Source organism: Lemur catta, chromosome 1 (genome assembly GCF_020740605.2).
Source record: "Lemur catta isolate mLemCat1 chromosome 1, mLemCat1.pri, whole genome shotgun sequence".
NCBI lineage: Eukaryota > Metazoa > Chordata > Mammalia > Primates > Lemuridae > Lemur > Lemur catta.
Genome location: NC_059128.1, coordinates 94,581,887 through 94,601,698, shown reverse-complemented (window position 1 = coordinate 94,601,698; position 19,812 = coordinate 94,581,887). Strand labels below are relative to the sequence as shown.

The window sequence follows — 19,812 nt, the reverse complement described above, 5'->3', positions numbered from 1 at the left end:
TACTCCAATAATGGGTCAGGGACCATTCTCTGTCTTCTATAGCAGTGGAAATGCCTTTGGCATTGCAGTATTAGATATCTGCTTATTTGAACATACTGTGCAATGACAGCCTTTCCCACCCATTATTAGTTTCCATTGAAGATGTGCTCAGTTTAAGTTTCCAGTAGGGACAAAGAAAGAAACTAGAAATCTCACAAACTGCACTTTCTTTATATCTTACTCAGTGCTAATACAGTTGTCTCATATTTTGGTTTTGTGTCTCCCATTCTGTTCCCCATTTCCCCTCTATTTTCAGGTGAAGGTCTCCCACAGGTATATTACTTTGGACCATGTGGGAAATACAATGCCATGGTGCTGGAGCTCCTTGGCCCCAGCTTGGAGGACTTGTTTGACCTTTGTGACCGAACATTTACTTTGAAGACAGTGTTAATGATAGCCATCCAGTTGGTAAGTTGGAGTTGCTATTCTGGGAGAGAATAGGCTGGTCCCCTAGGCACATCCTTGTGGGCCTTTTGGTGATTTACAGTGTGTGATGCCTAGTGAACTATTGCTCACAGGCTTAATGGGATTCTGGGAAGCTGGCTGGGGCAAAAGGAGTTAATTCAGAGAAGTCACACTGTATCTGCAGTGTGCTCTATTTTAAGAATTTGCACCTTGGAGCAGTACTCTGCCCTTAACTAAAGTGGAAGCATATAATTTAGATTAGGGAGAAAGAGGATGATTAGGTGAAGTTGTATAAATGCAAATAATTTCTTTGATGTTTTATTTATAGGTTTTAAACATATAGCTGTAAGATTTTGTTATGTCATCCCTCTCCTTTCACTGTTACATCCAAGAAAGGACTGGAGATGTAACCCCTAGCACTAACACTCAGATTCAAAACTTGTGTGACCAAGAATTTGCCTTAATTCTCTGGCCTCCAGTTTTCACAGACTGATTCAGTTGAAGAGGCAGCTCTTGTAGCACCTACCAAATTACACACCAGTACCAGTTTAAGGAACATTTGCAACAGTTACTTTGAGAAGTTTGTCAGGCCCTCTGGAAGAATGCAAATGTATCTTTGTTTCAAATGGTGATAATCTCCCACTGTCCTATAAAAATTTGGAAATGTCTGAGCTTCCCTTTCTATACTAAGTAGAAAAGCTTTATAGATAGAAATACTTAACGAAATTTGAAATAATTTTATGATTATTATTTTGGGTTATATTTGCTTTAACATAAAAACTTTAGTCCTATCTCTGTGTTAACTAGCTATGTGATGTCAGGCTGGTATTCACTTCTCTAGGCCTCACTTCTCTTATTTCTGTAATGATGAGAGCTGGATTGGGGTGTCTTGTCCAACTGAGGATAGGAAGATGTGGGCAGGAGGTGAATGTGGCAGTGGCATCTGTCTTAAAGGCCATCAACAGTCTTATATTCTACCTGGGAATACGTCTTTTCTCTCTAATGCTCATTTTCTGAAGTAAAAATGTATTATCATTTTAGCTGAACTATATCATCCCCCTTTTCCTAATCTTGATATTTGTTATATATGTATTTGTGACCAAAAATACTCTTTGGTTTGCAGGTCAGTAAAGTCACTCACTCTGGGTGGTGAAAAAAGATGAGTTTTATTGTTATTTTAATAATTTAAAACCTTGGGCTGATGAAAAAAATGTTTTGCTATTTTTTTCCCAATATACTTCTTTAGCGTATTTCCATCATTTTTTTCTCTTTTAGCTTTCTCGAATGGAATATGTGCACTCAAAGAACCTCATTTACCGAGATGTCAAGCCAGAGAACTTCCTGATTGGCCGACAAGGCAATAAAAAAGAGCATGTTATACACATTATAGACTTTGGACTGGCCAAGGAATACATCGACCCTGAAACCAAAAAACACATACCTTATAGGGAGCACAAAAGTTTAACTGGAACTGCAAGATACATGTCTATCAACACGCATCTTGGCAAAGGTGTGTTTATTTCCTGCTCCATGAAAGGAGCAGGTCATTAGAACAATCTTTTATTCCAGTAACACTTTTATTCTCATTGTACATTACAATTTGTGGTTCTTATTGCTTCATAGGCTAAGTGAAATTGGGTTGGTAAGTTAATGACTTTCCTAAGTATCCTATTGACTATTTATAGATTCTTAATTCTTTACACTATGTTTCCAAATGCTTAGTTTCTGAGCAGTATGAGTACTTGAATTATTGTAAAAAGGTGATAACATTTAAATGAGTTTGATAATGAATTTGGTATTTACTTATGATGACACAATATATAACAGTTCTAAAAAGGACATTAGGCTGGTGTCTGCAGTGGGGAAGAGTGCTTCACTAAAATTGGACTAAACTTCTGTTTACTGTGTGTAATCTATGCATAATTCTTCAAGGAATTTCTTATCCAGTGAAAATATATTTGCTGTACCATGAGTCTTGACTTTTATTCAGGATAGAGTATCAGTACAAGTTTCGCTAAAAGATCTAATCAAGAAAAAAAAGACCTTACTTGTAGGAGGAGCTAGCCCAAGGGAAAAGTATTTGCAAGACAAGCCTAAGGAACAGTGGGGATGCCAAGCAGGCAGAGCTTGGGCCCTTTGCCAGCTTCTCCAAAAAGATTTCCCTTTTTATCTGTGTTATATATTGGGCTTCCATGGAAGATTCTTTTCAAAGAAAAGATTCCTAGGTGAATGAAAAAATATGTTTGAAAAGCAACATCCTAGAGAATAGACATGTATCAGAATATTATCAGGTTCCATGCCTGATAATAGGCATAGCTAATTATATAAGATTTTTAAATATTAATGAACTATCACACCCTAATAAGTATCTTACAGACTAATACAATACCTACTAAGTTGCCTCATTGAATAAGTTACACATGTATTCACATGAGGGTTCTAGTGACAGCGAAGAGTAGAAATGATATTACAAAGTAGTATGATACAACTTGAGTAGAAATCATGATGCTATCAGGACTTTTTAAGTAACCATATGGAAATTCTCATTGACTCTTAACTAAATGTGATATTTTAAGATTAGACTAGAAGGTCCTCTGCCACTTATTATTGGTATCACTTTGGACAAGTTATTTAATCTCACTGAAACTTATCTGTAAAATGAGGGTAGTACTTCACAAGGGTGTTGTGGGAATTGAATGGATCATATATGTAAAAGCACCATGCCTAATGTGGTTCTTACACAGTTCTCAACATCCCCTTTTTCCTTCTTAATAACGTGTGGAAACAGACGTTTCCCTTTAACATGGAGACAGACTGTATCTTAAATACTAAAGTCGTGATTGTTTGGTTTAACTGACAAACTCCAGAAATTGTTCTAATGCCTACTTCCTGGACTCAGTTTGTGTACTTATTATTTTTGTCAGGAAAGGCAAGAACAGACAAGGGATGGGTAATTGTGTTGTTGTGTTTGTGTCAGGTACAGCGTAATGGTTAAGAAAAAGATATGCAACTCTTTCACTTAATAACTGTGATTTTAGTCCAGTAACATTCCTTCCTCAGCCTCAATTAGCTCATACATAAAATGAGTATGATAATTGTACCTGTTAACATAGGGTTCTGTAGGATGATTTATATAAAATGTTTGGCGTAGTGTCTGATAATAGTAAGGTCACTCCATATGGTAGTTATCCTTATTTAATATTCAATGAATATGTTTTAAGCATCTACTGTGCATCAGACTGGGTTCCTTCATCTCTTGATGTACTGCCATTCCTGCTGGAACTTTGAGTTTATCTCCAGACTTGGACTTCCTGAGTACCAGAGTTTTTCAGGTTGGACTTAACTTGTCACCGTATTTTGTTCTCTTCTTATTACAGAGAATACTTATAGACAGAGATGGTTGTCACTGTTCTCAAAACTCTGTCCCATGTCTCAAACTGGAGAGGTTTTCATAGGAACTCTAATGCTATTTGCTTTTAAAATGTGTTGCATCCTTTATGTTATAATGAAGAAAAAAGAACTGAGAAGTGTATCTTCAAATGGCTTGGGGAGAATCACCCCTTAATTTTGTGAGGGAGGAGAACAAGGGTTTTGAAGAGTCCTAAACCTAATGTTACCACATCAGATTAGCCACTGTCTTCGTCCATTTTGTGTTGCTATAAAGGAATACCTGAGGGCTGGGTAGTTTATAAAGAAAAAAATGTTCATTTTGCTCATGGTTCTGCAGGCTGTACAAAAAGCACGGCATCAGCATCTGCTTGGCTTCTGGTGAGGTGCGTCTCAGGCTGCTTCCAGTCATGGCGGAAGCCAAAGGGGAGCTGGCTGTGCAAAGATCACCTGGGGAGAGAGGAAGCAAGGAGGGTGGTGCCAGGCTCTTTTTAACAGCCACCTCTCTGAAGAACTAATAAAGTGAGAACTTACTCACCCAGACTGAGGTCACTAATCTGTTCATGAGGGATCGATCCACCCCCATAACCCAAACTCCTCCCATTAGGCCTCACCTCCAACATTGGGATCAAACATCAGTGTGAGGTTTGGGAAGACAAACATCCAAACCATAGCAGCCACCTTCCCAGTGACTAAGATCTGACTTAGACAGCCCAATTGATATTATTTAATGGTTGAAATTAGAGTGAGAACACTGAATCACCTTTCCCCTTTCCTTCAACAAATATATTTAACCTAAAATCAGGGATATGATGCATGTAAATCAAACACATGTTTCTAATTGGTTGAAAGCAAACTTTTACAGTGTTGAAGAATTTTGTGTTATACTGGTCTCACTGGTAGTAAAACATTTCTTTTTTGAAAATAAAAATATCCTGCATGAAAATATGAGGGCATGTGGAAATAGCGAATTGAACAAGTGTGGAGCACTGAAAGAAGTATGGAAATAAAGCATGATCTCGATTTTTCACTCTTATTTTTTCTTGAAAGGCCCTAATGGCTTAAATTATAAATTATCACAGTTTATTTTAGAATTCTAGAGCTGGCAAATGACTTTTCAAACTTTCTAAATGGACTATTTTATTTTTAGACGAGGAAACTGAGGCCCAGAACAGGTGACTTGGCAATGCTTAATTTCACTGGATTAAATTAATGGACAGGATGAGCCAAGACCTGGATCATTGGCCTGGTTTAGGATCCACGTTTTTCCTATTATCCCATATTCCATAGCTGGTTTTCATGATTCTGAGGATTTGAAAAGTTACTTTATTACTTATTCCAGTGAGTTTAAAAATTATTTTAATCTCATGTTATGATTGACTTTGCTGTGAAGAGAAATCTTTTTTCTGTAGGCCTGATCAATATTGAAAATGTGGAGAGTTTCGCCCTCTAGTGCCCAACTAAAATCCAAACATTTGTCTGTGAATTTTTTTTTTTTTTTTTGAGCCAGAGTGTCACTTTGTTGCCCTGGCTAGAGTGAGTGCCGTGGCATCAGCCTAGCTCACAGCAACCTCAAACTCCTGGGCTTAAGCAATCCTACTGCCTCAGCCTCCCCAGAGGCTGGGACTATAGGCATGTGCCACCATGCCCGGCTAATTTTTTTTCTCTATATATTTTAGTTGGCCAGCTAATTTGTTTCTATTTTTAGTAGAGACGGGATCTCGCTCTTGCTCAGGCTGGTCTCGAACTCCTGACCTTGAGCGATCCACCCATCTCGGCCTCCCAGAGTGCTAGGATTACAGGCGTGAGCCACCACACCCGGCCTGTCTGTGAATTTTTAATTACCAAGGGGCCTCTTGTTATAGGGAAGTGGATATAAAAATGAAGAGACAATGAGTAGGTGTGATACAGTGTGAGAAGCCTCAGTGTGGTTTCTCTCTCTGCCCTGCCTTGTGGGAGGCCTCAGCTCCCCCTGCTTACTCTTTTCTGGTTTTCATTTGTATATCCTTAGGTTCTGTTAACAAACTGTTTTTGTCTAACTGCTTTTTTGTTTTCAATTATATATAATATATTATTGTAAACTTCAGACAAGGCATGTAGACAAAAGTTTCTGATCATCTTGTTATTTTCTTTCTTTCTTTTTTTTTTTGAGGCAGGGTCTTGTTCTGTCTCCCGGGCTAGAGTTCAGTGGCATCATCACAGCTCACTGCAGCCTCCAACTCCTGAACTCCAGTGATCCTCCTGCCCCAGCCTCCCATGTAGCTGGGACTACAGACACTCACCACGCCTGGCTACTTTTTCTATTTTTTTGTAGAGACAGGATCTCACTCTTGCTTATGCTGGTTCCGAACTCCTGGCATCAAGTGATCCTCCCACCTTGACCTCCCCAAAGTGCTAGGATTACAGGCATGAACTACCACATCCAGCCTTTATTTTCATTCTTTTTAAGATTATTTCAATTGATGTACACCAATTCAGTTTTATGTCATTTATCCCTCTGTCAGCGTGCCTCTCCTTCCCATTAGTGACCACCTGTCCATAAACCACCTTCACACTGCTATTTAGAAAGTTGCCTTTTCTTTCTTCTAACCTGTAAAGTACTACTCATTCTTTTTCATGCAAATTTCCCGTAATTTGAGGCAGCAGTTGAACATATTGTGCTTCTTTATTCTGAGCTAGCTGAGTGGCTTTCCCTGCCTCTTTGGCCTCTTAAGTTTACTTTCTGTACAAAGAAAGCATAGTGAAGTTGAAGGTAGCCTTTTAGTCTTGCTTCTCTAATTTATTTTGATAAAGCCCTAAATTTGATTCTGAAAAATAAACACATAAAATGTCTGAGATGAACTATAATTGACAAATTAGGAATGATGGCATGTACTACTTACATTCAGACAACCAAAGAATGTATGGAATATTTTCTGATGAAGTTGCAGTTTTTTATTAACTATTCTTTATCATCTTCTTCCCAATTAAAAGGAAGGAAGAACCCAGCAACTTGTTTTGGATAAGCTCCCAGAGTGCAAGGACTTTTGGATTTTTTGTTTGTTTGTTTTGTTTTGTTTTGTTTATTTTGTGACTGGGTCTCACTATGTTTCCCAGGATGGTCTTGAACACCTGGGCTCAAGTGATCCTCCTGCCTCAGCCTCTTGAGTAGCTGGGACTACAGGAAGATGCCGCCACACCTGGCTAGAACTTTATGTGCCCATAGAGGGCACCTTAATAATACATTTTAAAATTTTCTTAAGGCATTTATGTGACATGGTACAAATGAGATGGGAGCCAAGAGATTATGCATTGATATTCATTTATATGAAACTGAATTTTCTTATAAGTGTTTTTATAATTAATAAAAAGCACTAAGCATGTATGCTAGGCATTCTGCAGCTTGTCTTTGCAGGCCTAGCCAGAATGGACAGTTCTAATAGTTTTTGTTGCTCAGTCTATTGCTCACTTTCTCTGTTGGTAACCAAAGGGTAATTGTAGTCCATATACTGGAAATAGCATTTCATTTAAATTGTCTGTCTGTCAGGAAGGTGACAGCATTGAGTGAGGGATGATTACTCATTGTTTAGTGATTTGGGCTTGGTTTTAATTTAGGATTTACTCTTTTCACTTGATAATCAACTTACCAGCAACAGATCTAGACAAAGGAAGTACACATTGATTTTTTTGTTTTGATCTAAAATACTATCCCTGGTTTAGATATACAAAGAATTAATAAGCAGAGCCTTTCCAGAACAGAAGGGTTTCTGAAGGGATTACTTGGTTTTGAACCCTTTTCTGCTTTAATAACTGCAGACATAATGTGTGATCTGTCTTCCCTTTTAGAGCAAAGCCGGAGAGATGATTTGGAAGCCCTAGGCCATATGTTCATGTATTTCCTTCGAGGCAGCCTACCCTGGCAAGGACTCAAGGTATCCTTGAAAGTGCTCAGTGGAGGGTTTTGTTTCAGTGCTCAGTTGTTAATGAACAAGCTGCTGGCTAGATGTCTCTAAGAAGCACAAAGGGAAAGATTGGCAACAGAAATGAGAAGCCGGGACTAGTTACATTAGTCTACATTGTAAATTCTCGCCTAGGCTTTGGAAACTCTGTGTTGTTCACATTTGTCTTGTTTCCTTTCTTCCGTTTTTCTTAGATTTGGAATTTACCATATTCTTTTTTCTCATTCCCTCCCATCCTTGGCAATGCTGCTTTTTTCTGTGTTGGTATTCCTCCTCCACTACCATTATGTAGTAGGAGGAGTGTTCCCAGTATTTCAGGGAATTTCTGGAACAAATTTATGACTGTAGCTACTGCACATTTTACCAGAAAGGCCAGCAGGGTATGTCCCTCTGGGGAACTGGAAAATATTTGTTCATGCTATGTAGGCTAAGGACCCACCAGAACTAAAATGAAAATCCAGGTTTAATATTGCTGTTCAAGTGTATTAATGAATAAATACCTATTCAGACAATAGCCATTCCTGGCAAAACGTGTAGAGTTTAAACAGCCTTCCTTAGGTAGGAAGTGACTACATGTAGTACAGTGACTACATGTCAGAATTAACTATTAATTATTATAATTATAAGCATTATAATTACCTCTGCCTGTTAGACCAGGAAATGGTGGGCTTCTAACCCTTTTTAAGTCCCATTAGATAGTTAATTGTGAGACATATTTTTAGTTGTAATGTATTTCAACATGTTAATATGGAGAGAAACTTGATCTGTAGCTTGGGGTGCTCCTACATCCCCTACTCCCAGAAAGGCAGAATGATTCGTTTTGCTGTGCTTTCTGGGACATTTTCTTAAAAAGTAAGGCTTCAACCATTCCCCTTGAGATTTTATTTATTTTGCCCTTAGATTCCTCTCCTGACCTTCATGATCTTCTCCTAGTCATATACATCTTCCCACAGATATTGACAGCTTTCAAATAGAGTTTCACATCCTTCCTGCTTATCACACAGCCAAACAATGCATTAGTGAATTATTAATTGCTTAACTCTGTCATGGTTCATGAATCATTTTAGTGGTAGCCGTGTTTGTGTTATAAAATTTCTCCAATTTATTCAGAACACTATTGCTTATATCTAGGTGCAGCAGGCTAGGTAGATCCTGACAAGATTCCCTAGAGATCCCACTGTTGGTCCATGGTCCAGGAGCCCTCTGGGCTACAGTCTGAGTATACCAGACTTAGGCTGCTCTGAGCCACTGAAATACACCAAACCTATCTGTTAGCCATGCCTATACCACAGATAATTTTTTTCTTTTCTAGAACCCATATTGTTGAAAGGCATTTTTTTTACTTCTTGGTCGTCCCCATCCGCATTCAGTTTCTCAGTATCAGATTAGCAATACTTTTATCTTAGAGCTGATCTAAGGGAGAAAGCTGAATCACTGTTGAACTCTAATGGCCATGGGGGATTAGTAAGCTTCTACACTTTTGAAAATATTACTATATGTTTTTATTTTCTTATCCTAGCCACTCATCTCATTACATTTGATGGTATTTATCTGAGACTGTTAAATATTTTTGCAAGTAAAACTTTCCAGAACATATCAGATGTTTGTCCATATCTAAATATATCATCTCTACTACATTTCTTAATTGTTAGTGTTAGAAAAAAAAATTGAATCTAACAAATCCTGCCAATTTGAGTGAAAATTGTGTCTGAAAACATATTGAACTTCCCATGCTTAGCACCTCTTTCCAAGTAACCTTCTCTCTTTACTCTCTACAGGCTGATACATTAAAAGAGAGATATCAAAAAATTGGTGACACCAAAAGGAATACTCCCATTGAAGCTCTCTGTGAGAACTTTCCAGGTAGGATGCTAAAGGGACACTTCAACAAGTGTGACTAAGCCTTACAGTAGGCAGAGTCTATGACTTGGTATCTCTAGATATGGATGCTATTTAGCTAATTTACGTTTTCTTTTATTGTTATTCAGACCAAAGTAGGTTTTATCACTTTTATTTGGTCCATAGCAGAAACACCTGTGTCAAATAGTCTGTATAAATATCCCTTGACCCAGATGTCCTCCCACCCCACTGGGAAGCATTCAGCTAATGAGCATTGCCTTTCTCCTCTTTCCTAACAGAGGAAATGGCAACCTATCTTCGATATGTCAGAAGATTAGACTTCTTTGAAAAACCTGACTATGAGTATTTACGGACCCTCTTCACAGACCTCTTTGAAAAGAAAGGGTACACCTTTGACTATGCCTATGATTGGGTCGGAAGGCCTATTGTAAGTATCTTCTTTTTACCCCATAACCTCCTTGCCCGGAACAGCACTGCTCTGCTCCTTTACTTGCCAGTCTTTCTGCTTAAATATTTGGAAAAAAATATTCCTTTGATTATAGACTTTATATTTACCAACCTTTTCATAGTGTTTTCCTAGATTGTTCTCACTAGAGTTAGGAAGTAGTAATAATATATTCTTTAAGATTATGACTTCTATGTCGTAAGATACCAGAATTTAGCCAGTTTCTTAGAAGTAGTTTCATTTCATTCAGAAGTTGGTGCTCCCATATGCTGTTAAGATACTTGGCTTCTGTAGGAGCAGAACCCAGCACCATAGGAAGCTTTTGGATTTGTTGTTCTGGCCAGGGGTCCACAGGGCCTGTGTGTATGCTAACAGATACTCCTGTAGGATAGTTTTTTAATTTCAAAGGTAAGCTACTCTCCAATAAACTGTTGAGGACCAGGCTGCCTCCCTTTTGCAGATGAGCAAAATGAGAAGACAGAAAGACTTGAAACTGCCTTGATGACTGAAAATAATTACTTCTACTCTGTTACAATTAGAATTAGATTGATGCTCTCCTTTGCAGATGCATCAGATTAGACCTGTTTTCCCCATTTGACTTTTTGTTTCATTTTTCCAGCCTACTCCAGTAGGGTCAGTTCATGTAGATTCTGGTGCATCTGCAATAACTCGAGAAAGCCACACACATAGGGATCGGCCATCACAACAGCAGCCTCTTCGAAATCAGGTATATCTTAATCCTTCATTCTTTCAAACATTCCCCTTCTTCATGGCTAATATTAAAACGCAAACTCCCCAGCTTCTCTGCATTAGTGTATATGTTAATACTAAAAGACGATAGGCTTGCCATTTCTTACTAGTGTAGTATGACATTCTAACAACCCTCAGGGCATGTATAATTATACTGAGATGCATCCCGGTACCTTATGTGAAGCATCCAGTCTAGAGAATCTGGGCCTGTCAGAGACTATTGGCTAAAGAGGGAACTGGCTATAAGTTAGGATCCAAGGCAGTTTGCAACAAGCCCAAAGGACTTGTTGAATGTACAAGATGTACCAGGTAGCCCACTCTGGGTCTCATCTGCAGTCTAGTCTGGAACTCTTGCCAGTTCTGGTTTTTCCTTATTGGTAAGAAGGGTGGGTAATTTGGACTTCCAGCTGGACATGAATTGGAACCTCCACTCTACCCTTTGTCCCTATACCCAGCTTAATTGTAGAGCTGGCCAAGATCTAAGATCGACCTGCTGTGAAGACTCAGCTTTGCTTTAGGCCACTCCAGAGAAAGCAATCTTGTCTGTCCTTTCATTGTTTGGAAAACTAGTGGGCCTAGATGAGGGACATCTCCCAGTCTAAATACAGAAGGAGCAAAAATGAAAAAAAAACTCAACAAATTTGACAACATTTTTTGATTGGGAAGTAAATATGACAAAGAGTTTTTGTCTTTATATCATAAATATTGCTAAGAGAAAAATGGAGAACACCGTAGATAAATAAGCAAAGAATAAGAAACAGATTTTATATATTTTTTAATCATTATTACATGTCAAATTAGCTTATTTCTCCTCTTCCTGTCTTCTTTATATTAACGCTTTTACAAGAGAATACAAAAATACACATCATCTCATGAGTGCATAATGCGAATACATAAGTTAAGAAGAGTATATAGAAACAGACACACACACATATGTGTACAATGAAGTACATCCACAAATATAGTTCACTCATCCCAAGTATATACTCTTTGCAAAACATTTGACTTGGTGAGTGAGAAAAATGTGTGTAAAGGAAGAAAAGCTATATACTAAAGAATACAAAAAGAAAATAGGTAAGCAAAAAAAAAAAAAAAGGTAAGAAAAAGATGTGGCTTAACAAACTGAACACTAACTGGATCCATAGTTATGTGCTTTAATCAAAGTATTATACTTTTCTAAAACTATAATTTGGCTGACTTCTAATTTGACAACAAAAGACTGTTGACTTCTGTAATTGTTCTCCCCCTCCTTTTTCTTAAAGGATAATCACTAGTGCAGGTGAAGACACAATTAAACTGACAGTTTTATACATTGCTGTTGATTTTGCAAATTGGTCCAAATCTTCTAGAAAGTAATTTGATAAAGTTACTGTCCTTTCTGCTAGAATATGTTACTTCCCGAAATCAATCATAATAAAACAACCAAAAATATAGGTTATGTGCATAAAACTATTGCATTGTCATTTATGGCAAAGGTATAGAAATGATCTACCTATCCACCTGTAAAGGAATGGTTGTGGATCCACCTCTAATCCTTTATTAGATAAACTGAGTTATAGTAAGGTGAATTGGAGAGTAAGGGGAAATAAGATCAATGGGAGGAGATAATGCCAAAATATTAATGGAAGTAGTGCTGGAAGTGGCAGCATTCTGAGTAATATATTTCCAAAATATTCTATAATGAAGCTTTATCACTTTATAATGAAAAATGTACTTAAAATATTAATAGAAAAAATATATATAGTGAAATTACAATCAGCATATATCCCTGTTCATATTTTTAGAATATCTTAAAACTAAAACATGTGTTTCCTTTAGTTTTCCTTTTCTGCTTCAGTGAATTAATAATCAATGCTACTGTTTTGAATGGATTTTTAAAGTATGAGGAAAAGAGATAGTTGAACACCTTGATTGCCAGGATAAAAAATGAGGTCATATCTACTGAATTCCAGTGTACTTTTAAATGAAAAACCTTTAGCCAGTGTGTGTAATTATTTAGGAAAATCTCATTTATAAGCTTGTTTTTGAAGAACTAAATCTTATAAGTCTCTCTCTGATTTTATTTTTTCTTTTAGGGTTTTTAGTATCCCATGGCTGCTAAGGGATTGGAGTTTCCCCACATTCATGCAAATCTTATACCTCCTTCCCAGCAGGATTCTGAATCCTTGCTGGGTAAAATTCTTTTTGCACTGTGCCTTGGGGTAAATGGATTTTTAGGGTCTGTTCAACCTTTATAGTATCTTAGTCTGTGGTCTCATTATTTTTGTTTCATCTTTAGGGTTTTCTTACGTCCTCTCTTTTTTTTTCAATATACACACCATGGAATACTGGTTTTTGAAGAAAATTTGCAACCAAATATGTTCCTTTTTATAACTCTAGGAATTGAAAACACTATGATTTTCTAGACTAATTCTTTTCTCATTTTAAAGTCAGCAAAGGAAGAAATACAATCTCTCCTTGAGAAAAATTGAAAGGTATTGACTTTACTTTAGGAACAGCTAACCTTTTCTTAGTAACTTGGCCTCAGTAAACCTGAGCTGAGGACTTGCTATGTGAAAGTATATCCTGTGGATGCCAAAATAAGTAGGGAGTCCTTGTCCTTAAAGAGCTGACAAGTAGATAAGCCACCTAGCCAGATAACTGTAACACAAGGCAGAACATACAAACATCCTAAGTTGCAATTATTATCATTTGAGATTGGAAGAAGGAGATATTTCATCTAGTCTAAGCATGACAAAGAGTTTGATGAGAGAAGCTGTGTTTGAAATGCTCTTAGTAGAATTAAGTGGAAATGGAAGAGGCATTCCAAGCAGAAAGAATACATAAACAACAACAAATGTTTTATCTAGTTTGATATTCCAAAATAGATGATGTGGCTGGGCACAGTGGCTCACACCTGTAATCCCAGCACTTTGGGAGGCTGAGGCAGGAGGATCACTGTGGCCAGGAGCTTGAGACCATCCTAAGCAACATAACGAGACCCCATCTCTACAAAATATAGAAAAATTGGCTGGGCATGGTGATGCATGTCTGCAGTCCCAGCTACTTGGGACGCTGAGGCAGGAAGATTGCTTCAACCCAAGAGTTTTTTGGTTATGGTGAGCTATGATGATGCCGCTGCACTCTAGCCCAGGTAACAGAACAAGATGCTATCTCAAAAAATAGAATAGAATAGAAAAGATGTGAATATAGGAGTCCTAGGATACAAGGCTGGGAAAATAGGTTGGAGCCATCTGATGAAGTTCCCAGAATGCTGGACTGGAGAGTTGGTGCTTAATTTCAGTAGGAATAGGGACTAAAGGTTTTTAATCAAAAGAGTGAATGAAATTTTGCTTTAGAAATCTTTTGACACAGAACATAGTAGTAGCGTGGCAACCAACATGGAGAGCAATGAAAAGGCAGTGAATTCCCTTGATAGGTAAATGGAGCCTAGGTGGGCTATAGTAGTAAAAATGAAATAGAATTGTAAAATGCTACAAAGATATAGTCTACCAGAATTGGCAGCCCACATGAATGTCAGGATTGAGGGAGAAGCATGAGTCAAAGCTATTGCTGAGATTTTCAGCCTGGATAATTGGAAAACAGGTGGTATTATTACTAGAAATGGGAAAGTTGGGGGAGGAACTTGTTTAAAGTTTGAATTTATACATCTTGAGTTTGAAGTACTGGCAAGGTCTAGCAGGTAGAGAATGGCTCTCAAAAGAGAACTAGAGAGATGTTTGGGAGTCAAGGCACAGAAATAATTATGGATGATAATGCCTGAAGAGCCTCCTTATTCTGGGTAAATCTACCCATCAGCTGTGTTGTAGAGAAGTGAGCCTGGGATTAACAAGCTCTGTTTTGTCCCACACTTAGAGTAGGAAAAGAAAGAAGAGCTCAGAACTTGGTTTTAGCTTATCCCAAGACTTGGGCCATAGTACACTTAATCTTTTTGGGGCTTCGGCTTTCTCAAATTTAAGCCTTATAAGAGCAGAGATTTTTGTTGTTTTGTTCACTGCTTTATCCCTAACACCTAAATCAATGTCTGGAGTCATGGGCACTTGATAAATAATTGAATGAATGAATCAATCTATCTGCCAAATGAAGGGTATAGATGAAATCAGGTATTTGTTTATAATACAGAATTTTATTTAAGCTTCAAGGAAAAATAAATTTAAAAATTTTTTCCCTACTTGTTTTCTATTTCTACAAAGAGCCATTCTGCCTCTGGCTGCCACAATAGGGCCGGATTGTCTGTTCAAGGGGGAGGAGTGTAAAAAAACACAGCAGTCTTTTACTGCAAAGAAAGTTAAAACAATCATATTAGTTCTCCTCCATCACAATGAGAATATTTTTTCCTTGAATTCTGGGAAAATTTTTCTTTGCTGGTTTAGATTGTAGGTATATTGAAGTGAGTATTGTTTGGTTCATAGATGGAATTATAGATCCTAAATATGGTTCCCAGAGGACTGCATTTAAACTCACATATTTGGATCTACCTTTTAAAAATTTAAATTTCTGTTATTTGTATTGTTTTGTGATATGTACTTTAATACCAGAACAATTTTTTAACACAAATTTTGCCTAACTAGAGAATTATAATTAAACCATGAATTTGGATGGAATAAATATTCCTAAAAGCTAGATCCATTCAGAAAGATCCCAATTGAGTTAGTCTTTTCTATCATTTCACCCTTGATATTTGCCTTTTCCCAATTCCAAAGATGATAAATCTTTCAGTGGCTCTGATTCCTCTCTAAAGAATTCTGCTTTGCCATCCAGCAGGAAGAGGACAAAAACTTTAATAGTTCTGCTTATTTTTACCTGGCAAAGATTCCCTTGCATCCTCTGAGAATCAAATTAAATTGGGCTGGGTGCAGTGGCTCACGCCTATAAACCTAACACTCTGGGAGGCCGAGGCGGGACGATCACTTGAGCTCAGGAATTCTAGACCAGCCTGAGCAAGAGTGAAACACCATCTCTACTAAAGATGGAAAAAATTAGCCAGGTGTGGTGGTGGGAGCCTGTAGTCCCAGCTATTTGGGAGGCTGAGGCAGGAGAATAGCTTGAGCCTAGGAGTTTGAGGTTGCTGTGAGCTAGGCTGACGCCACTGTACTCCAGCCTGAGCAACAGAGTGAGAGACTCCGTCTAAGAAAAGAAAAGAAGAAAGAAAAGGAAAAGATGTTTGCCTTCCTTTTGCTTCAGAACTGTAGCTTTATCTCCAAAAAGAATTTGAAATAATTTTCAAGCCATAGATGGGGGTGATATCTGAGATGTTTTTAGACTGTGTTTTCCTCCCCTCTTGTTAATGTCACTCACTCCCCTGTCTGTCCATTAATCCCTGCCAAATGATTGCTGGGAGAGATTTTTTTCTTCTGCCATAGGCTCAGGTGGTGGTTTTTACTTTTTTGCCAGTTTTCTGTGTTTTCAATATTTTTTGTTAGCTTTACCTTTGATTTATGGATTACTGCTTTCTTGTTTACACATTCACCTACTGCATAGTAAACCAGGCATTTCCAGGCAGATAATGCTATCACAACTAAAGATTTTAAAGCACTCCCCACCCCAAGGAGTTACCACTACTTGAGATTCCTACTGCTACCTTTAGGGACTTACACACTCCGTGTGGACCTCTGCCTTTCAAGTAATGCAGAGAAATTGACTTTGCTGAATGACTTTTCTACCCAAAGACCTTGAGTGCCATTTTGTTAGATATATGTGCATGAGTAATCTTTAAAAATGAAGGGTTTCCTTTGAAGAATGAAATGGAAGAGAATCCTGATCTTCTCCAGTGATTTACTTAGTCTAACTAGCTACTGTGCAGATCAGACCTAATCATAACACCTGTGTACACGGTGTTGCCTAGTGTATCTTTCAGGGGAAGTTGCTCTAGCAGAATACTGTAGTTGTCAACATTCCTGAATTTCATCCAGCTCCTAGGTACTTTGTTGGTTTCTAAAACTGGCAAATGGCCCTTTCTTTCTACTCCATCATCCTCTAGATAGCAGTCCAGGCCCTTAAAGTCCAGAAAACAGTAGCCCTAATAATAACCAACCACCCCCCCCCTTCCGGTTCACCTCTGTACTTGGTTTTGTTGTTTTCAGCAGATATAGAAGGCATTGGCGGGCAGTAGTATGGTGTAGTGTGTTTTCCCTTTGTCATAGTGAAAGCGTTTATGAAGCAATCTAAAATGTTAACTTTATTTTTCTCTCTTTAAAAAATAGAGTAGGCCGGGCACAGTGGCTCACGCCTGTAATCCCAGAACTCTAGGAGGCCGAGGCAGGATTGCTTGAGCTCAGGAATTTGAAACCAGCCTGATCAAGAGCAAGACCCCATCTCTACTCAAAATAGAAAAAATTAGCCAGGTGTAGTGGTGCAGGCCTGTAGTCCCAGCTACTCGGGAGGCTGAGGCAGGAGATTCACTTGAGCCCAGGAGTTTGAGGTTGCTATGAGCTAGGCTGACGCCACGGCACTCTAGCCTGGGTGGGCAACAGAGCAAGACTCTGTCTCAAAAATATATATATATGTATGTATGTATATATATATATATATATATATATAGAGAGAGAGAGAGAGAGAGAGAGAGAGAGAGTGAGAGTGAGAGAGAGAGAGAGAGAGTATTGCTTTGAATATGGAGATAGAATGTGACTTTTAGGCCTTTGAAAAATGTCTTGCTGTTTTCATTTAAACAAAAATCTTAAATTGTCCAACAAATTATTTATTTAGCTAGAATGAATATAAACAAGTACACAGCCCCATGAATCAGACAGTAGCATCAAACCAGAGTTCTGATGTGTATTTCAGTAAAAATGGAAATAATGGTTTATCAACTGTCCATGGCTTTCTTAACCTGAAAAGCCTATGAGTATACATGAATGTACATTTCTAGCCTTCTTCAATTTTATCTGCCTTAAAAACAAATGCAAAAACAGAGAGCATTCATAAGAGAAGTAATTATATTGAGTATGTATAATAGAGCTTAAAACAACACTAAATGGCTTACAAATGTCTGGATATTTTTTAAGCATTTAAATTTTTGGAGAACTGACAGTACTATATAATAGTTTAAGAGCTTAAATATTACAAGTAAAAAGTTCTAGAGAGAACTGTAAAGGTTATCACTAATAGATTTAGTTATAGGTAATTCTTATATTAGAAGACTAGGCCAGGCATGGGTGGCTCATGCTGTAAATCCCTGCACTTTGGGTGGCTGAGGCAGGAGGATCTGTTGAGCCCAGGAATTCAAGACCAGCCTGGGCAACATAGTGAGACCCTGTCTCTACCCAAAAAAGATTTAAAAATTAGCTGGGTGTGCTAATGCATGCCACTAGTCCCAGCTAATCGAGAGACTCAGGCGGATCACTGGAGCCCAGGCATTCAAGGTTACAGTGAGCTATGATCTCTCCACTGCACTCTAGACTGGACAACAAAGTGAGAGCTGGGGTCTATCTCTAAAAAAAAAAGTTAAAAAGGTAAAAAGAAGAATAGATTTATTCTCAGATCTATAGTAGTCACAATAAATGAGGTTAAGGGCTCTGAAAATATGGACACTGTCAATAAGTTTATAAAATAGTATGATTATGTTATATATCACAGTCTGATTTTGGAAAATGAAACATCCAAAGCTCTGTTGGCAGAAATAATTGGATGGGGGCAATATTTTGGGTAGCTTTGATTCTCTCTAATGTGACTAACAGTATAAAACCAATCCCCTCATTTATAAGATTATATAGCAAGCAAGTTAATACAGCTGCCTTCTTATAATTATGCCTATTCCCTGAGGAACATCAAGGAAAATATGGGCCAGGCACGGTGGCTCATGCCTGTAATCCTAGCACTCTGGGAGACCGAGGCGGGAGGATGTCTCAAGATCAGGAGTTTGAGAGCAGCCTGAGCAAGAGCGAGACCCCGTCTATACAAAAAATAGAAAGAAATTAGCCGGACAATTAAAAATATATATAAAAAATTAGCCAGGCATGCTGGTACATGCCTGTAGTCCCAGCTACTCGGGAGGCTGAGGCAGTAGGATTGCTTGAGCCCAGGAGTTTGAGGTTGCTGTGAGCTAGGCTGACGCCACGGCACTCTAGCCCAGGCAACAGAGCAAGACTCTGTCTCAAAAAAAAAAAAAAGAAAATATGGCCAGGATCCTTTACAGTACTGTTATCCCTGTGACTTCATATTCTATTAATAAAGACGAGTAAGTTGTAGCTGGTGTACAAGGCTATGATTTTTATGGGAAATGCCTTTTTGGTGACTTATGGGTGAGCTTTAAGCAACTCTTGTCAATAAGATACTGAAAGGGGAAAGTAAATATAGAGCCGCAAACCATTACTTCCTCGCTCTTCCTTTTTTATAAAATATAACATTTAAAGCTGTGAACATTTCTAAGATTTATAGAGTCCTTACTGGTTTTCATGCAGAGCAGCAATATCACATCCCAACCCCTGCTGCTGTTTATATCAGCAGCAATTAAAATTTGATTTACTAATCCCTCATTGCTGCCTCTCCAACTACTCATTTTTCATTTTTGTAGAGCCTTAGGACTGTTACAGCTGAGCATCATGATGTTTACACCTCCTCAGCCATCTGGCACAGGGGAAGAGGCACCTAAACAGATTCTTCAGAACAAAAGTCACATATGAGCAAGATCAGAATAGTATGAGATCTAAAAAACAGGTAAAGAAGAAATGAAGAGAGCCTGAATAATAGCAGAAGTGAAAGCAGAATCCAAAGAGGTTTTTAACTGAAGGCCCTCCTTTTGCTGAGAAAAGATTTGCCTTTTTCTTTCTAGAAGAAAATAATTCATAGTAGTCGTGTCACTAAGTAAACTTTTTCTAATTCCAGACTAGAGGCTGTAAGCTAGAGGAACCAGGCAAACAATGTAGCCTTACTTTTATCCCCCCATCTTTTCATGTACTTTACATGTGAACCTGTTTTTGAAGAGATACTTGGTTCATTCCTTTAAATAAGGAAGTTTATTCCAGCCACTGCTTGTTTTATCTTGGTACA

At 38.0% G+C, this 19,812-nt stretch overlaps 1 protein-coding gene across 6 annotated transcripts in view; it reads left to right on the top strand.

Annotated features, from left to right (window-relative positions):
- The window catches only part of CSNK1G1 (casein kinase 1 gamma 1), a 163,207-nt gene that overhangs the window by 115,519 nt on the left and 27,876 nt on the right, over positions 1-19,812 (top strand). For all 6 annotated transcript variants that reach the window (XM_045540907.1, XM_045540905.1, XM_045540906.1 and 3 more), the window contains 6 exons: positions 296-447; positions 1,720-1,954; positions 7,657-7,742; positions 9,548-9,632; positions 9,908-10,056; positions 10,694-10,801. In XM_045540907.1, coding sequence (XP_045396863.1) covers positions 296-447; positions 1,720-1,954; positions 7,657-7,742; positions 9,548-9,632; positions 9,908-10,056; positions 10,694-10,801 — 815 coding nt within the window. The remainder of the gene's footprint in view (positions 1-295; positions 448-1,719; positions 1,955-7,656; positions 7,743-9,547; positions 9,633-9,907; positions 10,057-10,693; positions 10,802-19,812) is intronic.